We start from the raw sequence: 15,389 nt of genomic DNA on the forward strand, positions 1-15,389 counted from the left end.
GCCAAGGGCAAGAGGAAGGAGTGGAGGATGCCCAGATCCAGAGCCCTTCAGAGCCAAAGTTTGAAAACTCTGTGAAAGCTCATGTTGATTTGCCTATTCTAGACATTTCATATAAGCAGAGTTGTACAATATATGACCCCTCATGACTAGCTTCTTTCACTCAGTGTGTTTTCTAGGCCCACCTAGGTTGCAGTATGTATCCATACATAGTTCCTGTTACCAGTTGATTATATATGTATACACCACAAATTGCTGCCCATTCATCTGTTTTTTTGTTTTTTAAATATAAAGACACAGTCTCAGTCTGTCTACCAGGCTGAAGTACAGTGGCATGATCATATCTCACTGTAATCTCAAACTCCTGGGCTCAAGTGATCCTCCTGCCTCCGCCTCCCAAGTAGCTAGGACTACAGGTGTGCACCACCATGTCTGCCTAATTGTCTCACTTTTCTTAGAGACAATGCCTTGCTACATTGTCCAGGCTGGTCTCATCCAGGCTGGTCTTGAACTCCTGGCCTCAAGCAGTCTTCCTGCCTCAGCCTCGCAAAGTGCTAGGATTATAGGCATGAGCGACCATGTCCAGCCCTACTCATCTGCTGAAGAACGTTTGTGTGGGAGGGGTAAATGGGAGTGATTACTTAATAGGTAAAAGGTAAACACCTTGATCAAACAGTTTTGAAACCAGAGAGAGCTGGTGGTTGCTCAACATTGCGAATACACTAAATATCACTGAACTGTGTACTTTAAAGTGGTTAATTGTTATGCGAATTTCACCTCGACTAGAAAAAAAGTTGACAGTGACAAAAATGCTCTACACTTAGATTGTGGTAATTATTGCAAAACGGATGATTATACTAAAAATCACTGATTTGGACATTTTAAGTAGGTTAATTTAATGGTATGCAAATTACATCTCAATAAAGATGTTTAAAAAAAAAACAAACAAAGTCAGTGACTCCACCACACAAACTGCCACTCCAGGGCCAGGACACTCTTCAACCCAGGTGATTTTCTTTAAATGACAGAAAGTCTTCCAACACAATAGAAATGAAGTACTTGTACAATAAAGCAGGGCTGGTTACAAGGAAATGACAGAAACATTTTTGACAGTGTGAATCCCATAGAGAGGCGAGCGCACTGAAAGATGGATGGTGAAGATGTGGCTGCCGGACCTGAGCGCTGCCCTCACTGCACTCAGGTACTGAGTCCAACAGGGACGCTCCTGTCTGCAAAGGGAGCTGATTCGATCCCTGGATTCCAACATTGTGACCTCTCCTTTACCACACTGCAGCTTACATTCTTAAAATCTTGATGTGGTAATCTGATTCAGGGCTGGTGACACCCGGTTTAAATATCTGGTTGCCCTTTTACACAACGGTTAAAGGCTCAATTACGTACAAAACAAAAAGTCCGGCCAGGACTGAAAGCCGTAGTGCTTACAGCCAAAAAGGAGGCCAAAAGTCCAGGGACAAAGGTTTGTGTCCCAGTGCCAGGGATCTAGCAGCAACACTCTCTTAAAGGCCACTAAGTCTACTGTTCCCAAAGGCTGCCAACTCCTGGATGGGCTACATCAAGACGACCTGAGCTACCTCAAACAAGACCCAGAGGTTTGGGTTTGTTAGGCGCAGGGTGGGCCTGCAAACTCTTTTCATCCGTTGTTCCTGATGTGCAGCTGGACACCACTAACTCTACCCAGCTCCCTCCCCAGTCAAAGTTCACCAACACCTCCCCAACCCCGCTGATCCAGCCTCCACTGGAAAGTTCTGTGGTCACGTATTAGATATACCGGCTTAAATCTCAACAAAACTCCTGGAGTAGCGCTGTCCAATAGAACTTTCCGCAATGATGGAAATACAGTGGCCACTAGCCATGTCTGCTTCCTGAGCACTTGAAAGGGAGTTAGCTCGTTACATAAATGAAGCAAGCACAGCTGCTGGATCCCTGCTCTGGGCACCACACTTATTTTAGCCCAAGGTTCCCTAACTTTTTGGCAGGCCCTCATCAGTGTTGCCGCCTGCAAACTCATACTCAACTACAGTACTTCTGTCTTTTCTCGGTGCCTGCCTCCCTCTTGCCCTCTTTATTTCAACTTAAATAAAGGACCCTATATCGATCCCTATCCGTTTTCACTGACAAAGCACTGCAGGTTCCCATCCTGTGCTGACACATCCAGGAAGGTGGGCAACTGAGTTCCCAGACGCAGTCTGAGAAATCGATTTGTTTGCCCCACTCTCTTGAAAGGGATGCCCATCTCCATGAGGACATCTGCAAACTGAAATTGCCTACACTCTCTAAACGCAAGAGCACAACCACAGTGATGCAACAGGATTTGACAATTGCTGTTGGCCAGCCCACAATTTGCAAAATCTTCTGTAGATTCACCAGCCGACTTGGTAGAGTTTGAAGGGTAGGCTCCAACTCTGCACAAAGGACATCAGGGCCTTGTGTCCTGAACTGAAGTCCCAACAAGCAGACTCCAAGAGATCAAAATTCACCTGTGATTATTGTGGAAAGCCTGTTAGCCCCAAATTCATAGGGGACCAGCAGCCTCACGTGTCAAGGTGATCCCCGGAACCTGAGAAAGTCAAACTGCATCAACCCATCTTTTTTACTGACAGATTCTTGAACTTGTTCATTTTCACAATCCTTTAAACTGGGGCTGGCTCCTAGATTCATCATTTTATCCTTGAAAAAATTAAGAAATTAAGAAACAAGTTTAAAAAGCCACCTGAAAATACACACCCGGGGCAGAGCTTAGACAAACACTCCAGCTGCCTGACTCCTCATGAATTCCTGAATGTCTCATCCGTTTCTCCATACTGCCTGCCTTACTCTTTCATCTCCAAGAGGAAAAAGGAAAATGGACCTAGTAGAGACTTTTAATTAGACTAAAATCCTTCAGAAATTTATTGAAAAAGCAGAATTACATAGAATTTAATGTAGTAAAATATGTTAAATCCTCAATATATTCATTCTGCACCCCTAAATAGTCATATATGGACATTAAACAGTTCTCTTCCTAGATAGAACTATGTTCCAAAAGGAAAGGAATAGTTTGACAGTGTACAGTAAAGTTTCTAAAGTATTTGGGGAAATCAATGTCAAGTAATAACTCTAAGCTTGCACTCATCTGTAAAAGTGCTTAGCTCATCTGTGCTCCACAATGAACACAAGAATTTACCAACCAAATTCTCCACTGGATCTGAATACAGAAATTCAAGAGTTTTGGCATAAAATCTCATTTCCAAAGCATAATTTTAAAAATACGATTCTCATTGTCCAGCTACCAGTTCTATCCTTCACCATTCATTTTCATTTCTCTTTTAACTCTATTCTCCGGAACTTCATATAAACCACCTTGCTCACATAGACCTCAATGATCTCATCAGCAAAACAAAGCAAACACCACCTTTCACGCCAAAAGTTGGGAGACCAGCCAACGTATTGCTAGGGGACCTTGGCACTGCTAAAATCTATGTCTTAGTTCCGTCAATTTAGTAATGTGTCTTTCAAGGCTTCCTTTATTCTATTTAGCACACCTAAAGTGCTAAGGTTTACCCTAACAGCTTCATGTTTTTACTTCCTAATTTAGATTCCTTTACTTCACCCACTATACACAGGCTTTCCTGGCTTATGTTGAACTCCCGACTTTTAAGGTAATCAAGAATACTATTACATGAACTAATAGAAATGACCACAAAAATGAAAAAGAAGAGAACTGCAGAAGAAAAGTAAGAAAAACAGCTACCATATTACAATAATAAATACAGAAAGGAAGGGTGGTAACAAGACCTCATTTTGAAAGAGATCATTACAGATATACAGAAAAGGGATTAAAAAAAAACAAGAACAAACACAGGGAAACAGAAACAATGTTCATGGATGGGGAAGTCAAGAAAGTAACTAAATGCAAATAAAAAAGGCACATTGGAAAAGATCAGGCAGTAAAAAACGACTTCAGAATCACATTGACTTAGTCATTAGGGAAGAATCCCCACAGGGAACCTGAAAAAAAAAATTTAATCTGCCTCTCTGCCCTGGGGCAGAAGTGTGAGCAAGTCGAGGGCTGTCCGCCCTGATTTTCAACACCCTCCACCTAATGACAAACTCAGGCCACTGCTCTTTCATTTCTCAGGTAAAAGTGCCTTGTTTTTAAGACTTCTGTAGGAAACGGTTGCCGGTTCTTGCATGTCCACTCTAAACGGCTTCATCAACAGATGATTTATTCACGATAAGTAGGGTGACCAGATTCTCCCAGTTTGCCCAGGTTTAGCCCTGAAAGTTCTACATCCTTGGAAACCCCAGTCCAGGGCAATCCAGAATGGTTGGTCAGGATATATGGGAGCATCTTCCTGATCTTTCCACTGGCCCAAGGAGTCAACTGTCACTGCAAAGTCTTCTCTCTAAATTGCCTCTCTAGAGCCTAAATGCTCCTCCCTGCCATTGGTCTCCTTCAAATGTGTGCCTCCTATCATCAGTCAATAAACTCAGTAACAAGGGCAAAAACTGCCTCTCATTCATATGTACCACACACCACCTCTTGGCACACTACTGATGAACAAATATTTCCAGTATTTCTATCAAATATAAGTCAGTCAGTTTCACAACTTCGAGCTTGGTCTATGGGGCCTCTTGAGTCTCCCTACAACTTCAAAGTGACAAAATTCAGGACACAAAATTGAAAAGTGAATTTTGAGTGTCTTATATTGAAATCTATGTTTACGGATCATGATTCAGTTTTTGGCTAACAAAATGTAGCATTTTTACATTCTGGAAGATGGAAGAAGAGCCAAAAAGCAAAACCTGATATTTCTTAGATGTCACCAACTACAGTTTCCTATGTTTCTCCATTCCTATCAGAAAAAACCTGCAAGGGTGAAGTCTCGAAAAAAAAAAAAAAAATGCCTACAATGTCACTTCTGTTCTCCACTCTTTCCAAGAACCGCGGTGAGGTCTGGTCACGCAGCGTGAGGGGCGCAGGTGCAAAAGAGCAAGTGCAGAAGCCATCTCTTGGCCGGATCACCCCAGCATCTCGTGGGACCTCCTCCCTTTAGGAAAGTGCGAGTGGGGGACCAGGAAGACGCAGGGCCCTGACCAGGTGGCTGTCCCCCGGGGGATCAGATAAGCCAAAGGAAGGACAGCGGGAGGGGAGCGAACGAAAGGCGAGGAAGCAACCGCTCTGCAGGGTGGGGCGGGAGTGAGGGGAAGGAAGGCGCAGGAACGGACCCGGAGAGCCAAGGACAACGCGACGACCCGGCACAGGGTGCACCCGAACCTGAAGGACCTGGCAGGTGCATACAGCTTGTCGGAGCCCGTTTCCTCCTCGGAAAAACAAGTTTCCCTTGGAGATTAAACGAGAGGGCATTGACAACGCGCTAGACACGGCATCCCTCCAGGTTACTGTTACCGCCATCGCCGCTGTCCAGCAGGGTCGCCCTCCGCTCCTCGCCGCCTGGCTCAGCGCCGGGTCTGGGAGTCCGGCCTACCTGCCGTCCTTAGCCTCCGGGGCCTGGCCATCATCGTCCGTGACGACCTGCGGCCGCAGGGGCCGGCGCTGTCGCAGCCCGTCCGCCTCGCTCATGGCACCGGCTCCCGACCTCCCACGCCACCAACCCTCACAGAGCGGCGCCGACTCTGGCGCCAGGCCCGCCCTCCCCCGCGCGCGGAAATGACGTTGCGCCCAGTGGCCAATCCTCAGCGCCGTCCCCGCCCCTTCCGGCTTCGTGGGCGGGCGGTTTCCCGCGCTCTTGTAGGCGAAGAGTGACCTCCCACGAGCGCGACGCGGAACCTTCTTAGAACGCGCACCTGGGGCTGCCAAGGTGTCCGCTCGTCTCTCTCCGGGGCCCGGGACGCGAGTGATTCAGCCTCGGCTCGCCCGGCCCAGCCCCTGCGCATGCCGCCTTCGTCTCACGTTTCTGAGGAGTGGAATACTGATGACGCACTTGGGAACTGCTGGCCAGAGATGTTGGCCGCTTTTGTCGTTAGAGAGGATGGCGCTGTTTATTAAATGACAGAGACACCGTTCTTACAGGCAGCGTCAAAAACGCGTTCACACCCTTGGAACGAAGTCACCCCCTGCCTGAAAATTGCATCCTTCCCCGACTGACCCGGTTAAGGGGAAAACTTGGGCTAGAAAATGTTTCCCTCTGGTTAAGGCCTGATGTTGAGTATTAAATCTTTTGTGGCTGTTAAAACAGACATTTGATAGAGTTTATTAAAGGATTAGCCTTGTCTACGGCCATACCACCCTGAACGCACCTGATCTCGGAAGCTAAGCAGGCTCGGGCCTGGTTAATACTTGGATGGGAGACTGCCTGGGAATACTGGGTGCTGTAGGTTTTTAAAAAATAAAAATAAAATAAAAATTTTGAAAAAGAAAAAGAAAAAAACAGGATTACCCTTAAGTAAAGCCAAGGTAGAAGTAGAAATTACCACTAACAAAAGCTGAGAAAGCATCAAGAGGCATCTTTCTTCAACAGTATTGTAGTGAACCAGAAATGTTCCCAGGTGCTGGGAGGTGATGGTGGGCGAACCACAGACAAGGCCTCTCCTTGTGGCAGTTAAACTAGTGGGAAGGATGACTTTAACCAGATCATCATCATAAAATAGACATGTAACATTATCAAACATAGTGATTGCTTCCAAGGGGGAGAACTGGATCTTGTGAGAGCGATTGACAGACAAAGGGATTGAAAGAGGAATTGAATCTGGAGGAAGTGACAGGGAGTGTGTCCAGGCAGAAGAAATCAAAGCCTGTTACCAGTGGCACGAGGAATCCTCTCTGGAAAAGCTCAGTTCAAAATGCAGAGTTAAGAAATAATTTCTTGGAGGATTTCCTGATAGAAACGTGCCATTGCCTTTTTCAGTGACAGGTGGCACTAGAATTCCATGTGAATGTTTTTTATTCATTCAAAGAGCTGAAGAACCAGCTTGAGGAAAGTGTAGAGCTATGCAAATCCAGTTCTGCAGAGATCCCAGGTAAGAATTCAGGCCTCAGCAACATTTTACTTCAGTATGTGTCACTGAGTATCGTCAGTACAGCTGTTAAATCCAGGATAGTGTTAACAATGTGCTGTGTGGTCTGACGCCTTCCTGCCTCTGGACTATCCCTCTTGCCTGCATCCCCCATTTCAGATGCTCAGGATTGTTTACCGTGTCTAATCTCAGGCCCAGCTGCCTTTGTCCTTGAGGTTTCTTCTTCCTGAGATACACTGTCCTTCACCAACACTTGGCTAATTATTTTTGTCATTCAGGACCCACTTCAAGTATCCTTGCTGAAAATTCTTCTCCCAGTTTCCCAAGCAGAACTTCTTCCTCTTTGTCTTCAAGGCTCTTTAAACATGCCCCAACTGTAACAGTGAGCCCGTTGCATTGTGTTCCATGCCCAGTGTTAAAGCCCACGCACGTCAAACAGCCAGGGACACATTCATAAGAAAAATAGAGGCAGTGAGTTGGGTTTACTGAACTTGCTGCAGCGAAGAAAAGCACCAGAGGGGCCGGGCGTGGTGGCTCATGCCTGTAATCCCAGCACTTTGGGAGGTCGAGGCGGGTGGATCACGAGGTCAAGAGATCAAGACCATCCTGGTCAACATGGCGAAACCCCGTCTCCACTAAAAATACAAAAAATTAGCGGGGTATGGTGGCTCTTGCCTGTAATCCCAGCTATTCGGGAGGCTGAGGCAGGAGAATTACCTGAACCCAGGAGGCGGAGATTGCGGTGAGCCGAGATTGTGCCATTGCTCTCCAGCCTGGGTAACAAGAGCGAAACTCCGTCTCAAAAAAAAAAAGAAAAGAAAAGAAAAGCACCAGAGGATCTGTAGGGCTCCAAAAGATGGGGGAGTCATGAGAGTCCTTGTGGGGCTTGGGGACTGGAGTTCGTCCAGTCATAGATAGTCTTGTGGGGGATTGGTCAGAATTCCTTAAAAAGGGGAGCTACCTGAGGAACCAGTGGCTTTATCTCTTGGGACGTGTAAGCCCATTCGGAGTTACTGGAAGGTCAGCTCTTGGGCTTATCCTGAAGCACATATGTCTTCTTATGAAGCATGTAGGTAGCTGGTGTTACAGAGGTCTGAACTGATCATCTGTGCTGCACAGCACGGGTTCAGTGCAGTTTTTCTGTTTTTGACTCACGGTGAAACCCGCTTTGCTTGTATTTGTTTCAGTTCTCAGGTCTCCCACTCCACCTTCCAACCCAGCTGCCAACCAGACCGACTTCATTTCTCGCCGTGCTGAAACCAGTTATTGGCAGAGGAATGGAACCACTGTGATGAGTTCGATCAGGTTTCTTGGCACCACTGACATTTTGTGCTAGATAATTGTTGGTCGGGAAGTGGAGGGGGCCCCTCTCCTGTGCCCTGGTGTTTCAGCAGCATCCCTGGCCTCCCCCACTAGATGGCAGTAGCATCCCACCTAGTCATGATCATAAAAAATGTTGCCAGACTTGGACGAATGTCCCCTCGGGAACAAAACAGCCCTTGGTTGAGAAGCACTGGGTTAGACCAGCCAGAACCCACCCCCGGCCCTGGAAATGGGGCTTGCTTCCATCATAACACTGACCCATGTGGAGGGTGTTTATCTCAACAAAAGCAGGCCTGCCAGTGTGAAAGAAGAGGCATGTGATGCTGGCAGCCGTGTGATGCATGCCAACCCACATTGTGCCTCGCAGCTCAAGCCAGAAGCAAACCCTCCTCCTAGTCCAGCGCTTTGTCCCGTCCCATGCTGTTTCCACTCCTTCCACGGAGATTTCCTGAAAGCCTGCCAGGTGCCAAGTGCAGTGACAAAACAAGGGTGAAATACAGGGATCCAGTCTGCACAGGCGTTGTCATCTGGGAGGGGAAAAAGGAAGCCTAACAGTGACCACTATCGAGCTGCCCCAGAAGAGTGCAGCGTGCCTGGGGCTGCGAGAGGGGACAAGTGCCAGCAGACGGGAGTGACCAAGGCTTCTTGGAGGAAGGGTCCTTGCACCAGGACTTAGATAAGTAAGATTATAATGAGTGGGTTGGATGGATAGAGAAGGACAAGAAAGAGGCTAAGAGGGAAGAGCAGGGTACCCAGGGATCGTTAAACAAGAGGGTGATGTTCAAGGATAGACATTAGGGGTACTGAGTGATAAGGAAGAATAGCCACAAATATATACCCCTGTATGTACCCACAAAAAAAATTAGATTTTTTTTAAAAAAAGAAGAATAGTCTGAAAAGGGCAAAGCAGGGCAGGAAGTAGGTGAGCCCCTTCTTGCCCACAAGTCCAGCAGAGTGCAGAGGGCACCACTGACTCGGAAAAGGGCTGCAAGGGAAGTTATTCTGCCGTGGTGGGAAGCTCTCGTTTTAATTCAGGTGGGGCAGTGGAGACAGTAGAGTTAGGTAGTGTAGATTAGTTTGTTCATGGCAGGAAAAGCACCTTAGAGATCATACAGTTGCCAGAAACAGACACCGGCTAAAACCAGCAGAGGATAAGAAGGATACATTGAAGAGTCTACCTTATGGATCTCAGGCTCTGAAAGTACCGCCAGGCCTCACGGGGACCGGAACAAAGACCTGGGAACACGGGCAGAGTCACCCTCCGTCTCCCGGTGCCTCACACTGTCCTGTCTCTGCACCCCTCCGTGCCCACAAGGCGGCGAATAGCACACCCTGCTGGGCTGGCCCCTTCTCTTTTGCTGCCTCCCCTGGAGAGCTGGAAACCAGCAGCTGCTACTCATCCAACTCTTAAAGCTAAGGCAGCCACAGGCAGTATTTTGCCACAAGATAAAAACAGAAATCTGGGGATTCTTTTGACCTTTAGGAAAGTTTTTGCATTTCTGATAAAAGGGGCATATGGGACTAGTGCTGCCCCTTCTTCTCCTGCCTGGAACCCAAGAGTTAAGCATGGAGCAGTAGCATCTTAACACCACGGGAAAACACCTTGATGTCTAAAAAACACAGCCAGGACAGAAGAGCCGAGGTCCTTAATGGTGCCCCTGAGCTGTTTACCTCAGCCAGCACCTACCTACCTCTGGGCTGCCTGTCACATAAGAGGAACAGTCCTTTATGCATTGAGGAGCAATTTACACTGCCCCTCAGGGCCAACAGGCTAGCATTTTCTGCCTGGACGCGTGCATGGTAAAAAAGCATCGCCTAAGCCCAGCTTTCCCTGGCTCTCCCATTTCAAGTATCCCACACCAACTAACTGTAGTCTCCTTCTCCAAGTCTAGATTCCTGGAGTGAGAATCTGAGGTTTCAACTTTGGTGAGGTTGATGAACCATGTTAGAGGACAGGCCCCCGGGGCCCACTGACCATTCAGTGGGAACAGCACAGCAGCCTCCCCGTTGAAGGGCAGGACAGGCTCACTGACTGTGCGGTCACCCTGTGAGAGGGAGGAGCAGAGGTGAGCACTGAAAAGAGGCTGGCCGGGAAAATTGCCCTAATTGCCCATGAAGAGGATTCTTAAGGTTGACCTAGACTTGGCAGGAAAAGTGCTCAAAGGAAAGACGCTCAGCAGTCACCTCCACCATGGGCTGGACAGTCGCAGTCACCTCCACCGCGGGCTGGACGTTCGTATTTGTCTGTTATTGGAAAGTGAGCCGCCAACCCCTTCATTCCCTTTGGAATCTTAACACCAACATTTCATGATTGGCACAGAGCACTCATTAATCGTGTTTTATTACATCCAGAAACTATCTCTTGAAAGTAACTGCACTTGACCCTTGAACAACACGGGTTTGAACTACACAGGTGCACTCACTGGAGAATGTTTTTTCAATAAAAGTTACACCGGCCTCCCCTTCCACCTCCTCCACCTCTTCTGCCGCTGCCACCCGAGACAGAAGCAATCCCCCTCCCTCCCTGCTCCTCCCAGCCTACTCATCGTGAAGACAGTGAAGATGAAGACCCTCGTGATGATCCGCTTCCCCTTCATGAGTAGTAAAGATACTTTCTCTTCCTTATGGTTTTTTTTTTTTTTTTTCTTTTTTTTGAGACGGAGTTTCGCTCTTGTCACCCAGGCTGGAGTGCAATGGCGCGATCTTGGCTCACTGCAACCTCCGCCTCCTGGGTTCAGGCAATTCTCCTGCCTCAGCCTCCTGAGTAGCTGGGATTACAGGCACGCGCCACCATGCCCAGCTAATTTTTTGTATTTTTAGTAGAGACGGGGTTTCACCATTTTGACCCGGATGGTCTCAATCATTTGACCTCGTGATCCACCCACCTCGGCCTCCCAAAGTGCTGGGATTACAGGCTTGAGCCACCGCGCCCGGCCCCTTATGGTTTTTAATGGCATTTTTTTTCTCTAGCTGAGTTTACTGTAACAATACAGTTTATAACACATAGAACATACAATATGTGAGTTAATCCACTGTTTACAGCTGTTAGTAAGGCTTCCAGCCAACAGTAGCCTATTCAGAATTAAGTTTTGGGGGAGTCAGATGTTATATGTGGATTTTTCAGCCACACTAGGATTGGCACCCCCAACCTCCGCTTTGCTCAAAGGTCAACTGTAATCATTTCCATTTTGATGATGACTGTCCTGCTTTTTTTCTGTTGGTTGAAAAAACTTATGCATATTTGTAAGAGTTCAATGTTTCCTTGGTTCTCAGTAATGAAGAGATGTGTGGTTTGGGTAAGGTCATGTCCTTCTTTAGGAAAGAAATTGCCCGAGGTGTTTGTTCATTCAGAAGGCTATGTGGCAGAAGTTTGGATCTACAGTAACAGAGAGATGAGAAAACCCCAGATTACCCAACTGGTGGCTCTTACCAGACAAGTTCCACTCTGTTTCAGAAGAAGTTGAAAATGTTAGTGATCACAACAGGTTTCCAAACTCAGGTGCTGACTGGTAGTGTCCTAGGGTGTGGGACACCCAGCTCTCTCCTGTCTCCTGCTTCTGGGTTTGTTTAGGGTAGCTGTCTTGCCCTCTGGCTTGTCACCTCTCTGGCCAGGGATGGTTCCCTGTGGTCCAGTTCCAGGGGCACTAACCAACAACTTTTCTTGTATCTGGAATGAAGACTGGCACAGGTGGGGGCCTCAGTTTAGCTATTAGCAACAGCCACCAGAACAGAACCAAGTGCAAACTTGGGCCCTCACAAGTGGAAAGTGTGGGGAGTGATGGCATTCCTCTAGCATGGCTGAGAGGGAGCAAGTTGTGAGGGATGCCTTCACTCTCCCATGGCCTTAATAGAGGGAGAAGAGCTAGCTGGACAGCTGAGCAAAAGCATGACCCTTCTCCCTACCCAGACAAAGAAACTGGGCCTGTCTTCTCTGTTTCTTCCCTTTCTGTCCTCCAGAGAGCAAGGTGGGGGAGGGTACCCTGATTTCCTCGCTCTGATGCTTGTGAGCCAAAGCAGCAGGCAGGAGGGCTTTCAGGTGCCACATGGGGCTTGCCTTCTTCATAGGTCTGCCCTATGCCTTCAGAGCTGTTCATTCCCCTCCCGCCACCGGAGAACTCCAGAGCTTGAGCTGGCACCTCCGTCCCCTGCCTTTCTCCACCAGGCAGACCGGAGCTTGGTCCTTCCACTCATCGTCTAGGTCAGGGTGGCGCCTGTTCACTCTTCATTCTGCAGATACCACTGGGCACTTGCATGTGCCGGGCACTGCTGTGGGCACTGGGGATTGGGATCGGGGTTACTCACCTGGTTTATCAGTATCTGACTGTAGACCCTCACTCACTTCAGCAAGTGCCTCAGAGCTCCCAAGTCTTTATAGGGAAGCAAATCTGGAACACAAGTCACTTGTGAACTCACAGGAGAAAGGTCTCTTGAACTCAGTAACTGACTTTAAGCATCTGTGTTTTCTCAGGGGCCCAGTCTCCTGCTCCACTCTGTTTACATTCACACGCCAGAGAGGCGAACCTAAGGAGATGAGCGCCTTCTCCTTCCCTTCCCACGGCTCAGATCCTGCTTCTCCGGTTTCCTTCCTTCAAGTCCTTGTGCCAGGAGGCTATGGCAGTGTTGGGCTCCATAATGGAAGTGTGGGCACCTTCACAATGGCAGCAACTGGACTCAGAGGCATTCCACAGAATGGGGAAGAGCTGCGTCTGCTAGGCAGCAGAGGCAAAGGCTTCAACTGGGCCTCATGCATTGCAGCTGTGCTTGTGTCACCCCAGAAGGGCTGAACTTTAAGTCAGTGGCTCTCAACTTTGGCTGCATGTTGGAATCATCTGGAAAGATACCTGTGTCCCACCCCAGAAATTCTGGTGTCACTGGTCTGGGGTATGGCTTGTGCATTAGGAGTTTTAAAATACTGGTGGAAGCTCGTTTTGAAATAGACTAGCACTTTAAAAGCAAATAGAAAATAAAGAAATACATATAGCATTCCAGTTTGGGGAACCTGAGTCCCGTGTCTCTAAGACTGAAGACCTTGAAGAATAACTGCCACCACCACTTGGCACTGGGGGCCGAGGGACTGCTGGCCTGCAGGAGACACCTGAGATGCAGTGCTGGGCTGGGGGGCAGCTGCAGGGATGCAGGTGAGACGCTGAGGAAACACCCCTCCCCTCGCCTGGGCTGGAGCTCTGCCAAACTTCAGAGCACTTAAAGTCATAGGAGAACATGCTCTCTGACCACAGTGCAAATAAGCTAAACACCAATAACAAAAACTAAATGTTTAGAAATTTTAGAAATAGGCCAGGTGTGGTGGCTCATGCCTGTAATCTCAACACCTGAGGCAGGTAGATCACCTGAGGTCAGGAGTTCAAGACTACCCTGGCCAGCAAGGTGAAACCTCGTCTCTACTAAAAATACAAAAACTAGCTGGGCGTGGTGGCATGCACCTGTAGTCCCAGCTACTCAGGAGGCTGAGGGAGGAGAATTGCTTGAACCCAGGAGGTGGAAGTTGCAGTGAGCCAAGATCGTGCCACTGCACTCCAGCCTGGGTAACAGAGCGAGACTCCATCTCAAAAGAAAAAAAATAGAAATTTTAGAAATATATATTTTTCTAAACAATCCATGATGAAAAGAAGTCACAGTGTCAAGTGGAAAAGCCAGAACTGCACTCCCAAAAGGGAAGAGGCCTCTGCAGACCTGGCCCTCCCACAGGGTAGCTGGGAGTAGGTTGGATAGCCAATCTGTTTGCTCGGCAGAAATTTCTTCGTGGAATAGCAGAAGGGTATTGCAGTGATGCCAAGTAAACACGGAACAGGAATCCTAGAAGCTAGAGGAGGAGGAAGCCTTGCCCAGAAGCCCTGGAGCAGCTCTGTTTGTTGATTATTTTTGTAGCAACCAAGGGAACACTGGTGAGCACCCTACAGAGTAACCACAAGTCAGCACCAAAGTAGTCAAGTAGCTGGCCGGCAGTTCTTCACAGCATTTGCTTTTCTTCCTGAATTTGCAGTTTGAGGGAGGCAGCTTGCCCTGGGAACTCTGCTGGTAGGGCAGCATGCAGCACAGTCCAGAACCCCTTTCGTTCTTTGTCACACCCTCCGTGCAATATTAAGTAGGAAAGTTGTGTTCATTTGTACTCATCTGCTGCTATAACTACATATCATAGGCTGGGTGGCTTAGACCACAGAAATCTGCTTCTATGGAGGCCGGGAAGTACAAGATCAAGGGGCTGGCAGATGGGTGTCTGGGGAGGGCCCTCTTGCTGGTGTCCAGATGGGTGTCTGGGGAGGGCCCTCTTGCTGCTGTGCAGATGGGTGTCTGGGGAGGGCCCTCTTGCTGCTGTGCAGATGGGTGTCTGGGGAGGGCCCTCTTGCTGCTGTGCAGATGGGTGTCTGGGGAGGGCCCTCTTGCTGGTGTGCAGATGACCGTGTTCACTGTCCTCACCTGGAGGAAGAGAGAAGAGAGAGAGGAAGCAAGCTCACTTCTGTCATTTATAAGGGCACTAGCTCCATTTATAACAGCTCTACTCTCGTGGCCTAATCACCTCCCAAAGGCCTCATCTCCTATCACCGTCTTCTTTTGGGTTAGGATTTCAATATACGAATTTGGGGAGTGAAGTGGTGCAAACATTCAGACCACACAAAATTTGTTTCTACCTGTTTGACACCATAGAGAAAAACCAATCAGTATTCACAGCCCCAGAAATGATATACTTATTTGGTTTAATCCTGTTATATAGCAAATTCCCCAACAATGAAAAAAGGGAACGTTATGTAACTGAGAGTAGAAGTCACACTGGCACACCCCCCTTGAAAAAAAGTCACAGTCTCCAGGAAAGCTTCTTCCTGGCCTGGATTTAGGTCTTGTTTCCCCTCAAAATACCAATTAGTAGGGCTGCACGAAGTTCAGCAGGAAGATACCGTAAAGAAAAGAAAGCGCTGCCAGTATTCCTCCAAAGCTGTCCCAGGAAGGGGCAGCACATCTGACTGAGCATGGAGGTCAAGAGTGCAGGCTCTGGAGCTGAACAAGCTCCGTCCAAGTCCCAGCTCTGCCACTCCCCACCTCTTCTGCCAAGTGGAAGAATAGTGTCTGTGTCAGAA

The 15,389-nt window shown here is 48.1% G+C and overlaps 2 protein-coding genes and 1 pseudogene across 8 annotated transcripts in view; 1 reads left to right on the top strand and 2 right to left on the bottom strand.

Annotated features, from left to right (window-relative positions):
• The window catches only part of APMAP (adipocyte plasma membrane associated protein), a 28,604-nt gene extending 22,968 nt beyond the window's left edge, over positions 1-5,636 (bottom strand). For 4 of the 6 annotated variants that reach the window (XM_078371523.1, XM_008995867.5, XM_078371525.1 and 1 more), the window contains exon 1: positions 5,487-5,636. In XM_078371523.1, coding sequence (XP_078227649.1) covers positions 5,487-5,581 — 95 coding nt within the window. In that variant the 5' untranslated portion in view covers positions 5,582-5,636. Of the gene's footprint in view, positions 1-5,407 lie in introns of all 6 variants that reach the window. The other 2 variants (XM_035298516.3, XM_078371524.1) reach the window with 1 other exon arrangement.
• Positions 5,637-6,230: 594 nt separating this feature from the next.
• On the top strand, positions 6,231-6,339 carry LOC118154120 (5S ribosomal RNA; annotated as a pseudogene).
• A 4,282-nt stretch (positions 6,340-10,621) lies between these two features.
• ACSS1 (acyl-CoA synthetase short chain family member 1) overlaps positions 10,622-15,389 on the bottom strand; it is a 55,374-nt gene continuing 50,606 nt past the window's right edge. The window contains exons 15-16 of one of the 2 annotated variants that reach the window (XR_008481270.2): positions 12,601-14,733; positions 11,255-11,674 (exon numbers count right to left, since the gene is read on the bottom strand). Coding sequence is in view for 1 of the 2 variants with exons in the window: in XM_035298521.3 (XP_035154412.1) it covers positions 14,730-14,733 (4 nt within the window). In the remaining variant the exon portion in view is untranslated. Of the gene's footprint in view, positions 14,734-15,389 lie in introns of both variants that reach the window. The other variant, XM_035298521.3, reaches the window with a different exon arrangement.

This window comes from Callithrix jacchus, chromosome 5 (assembly GCF_049354715.1).
Source record: "Callithrix jacchus isolate 240 chromosome 5, calJac240_pri, whole genome shotgun sequence".
NCBI classification, from domain to species: Eukaryota; Metazoa; Chordata; class Mammalia; order Primates; family Cebidae; genus Callithrix; species Callithrix jacchus.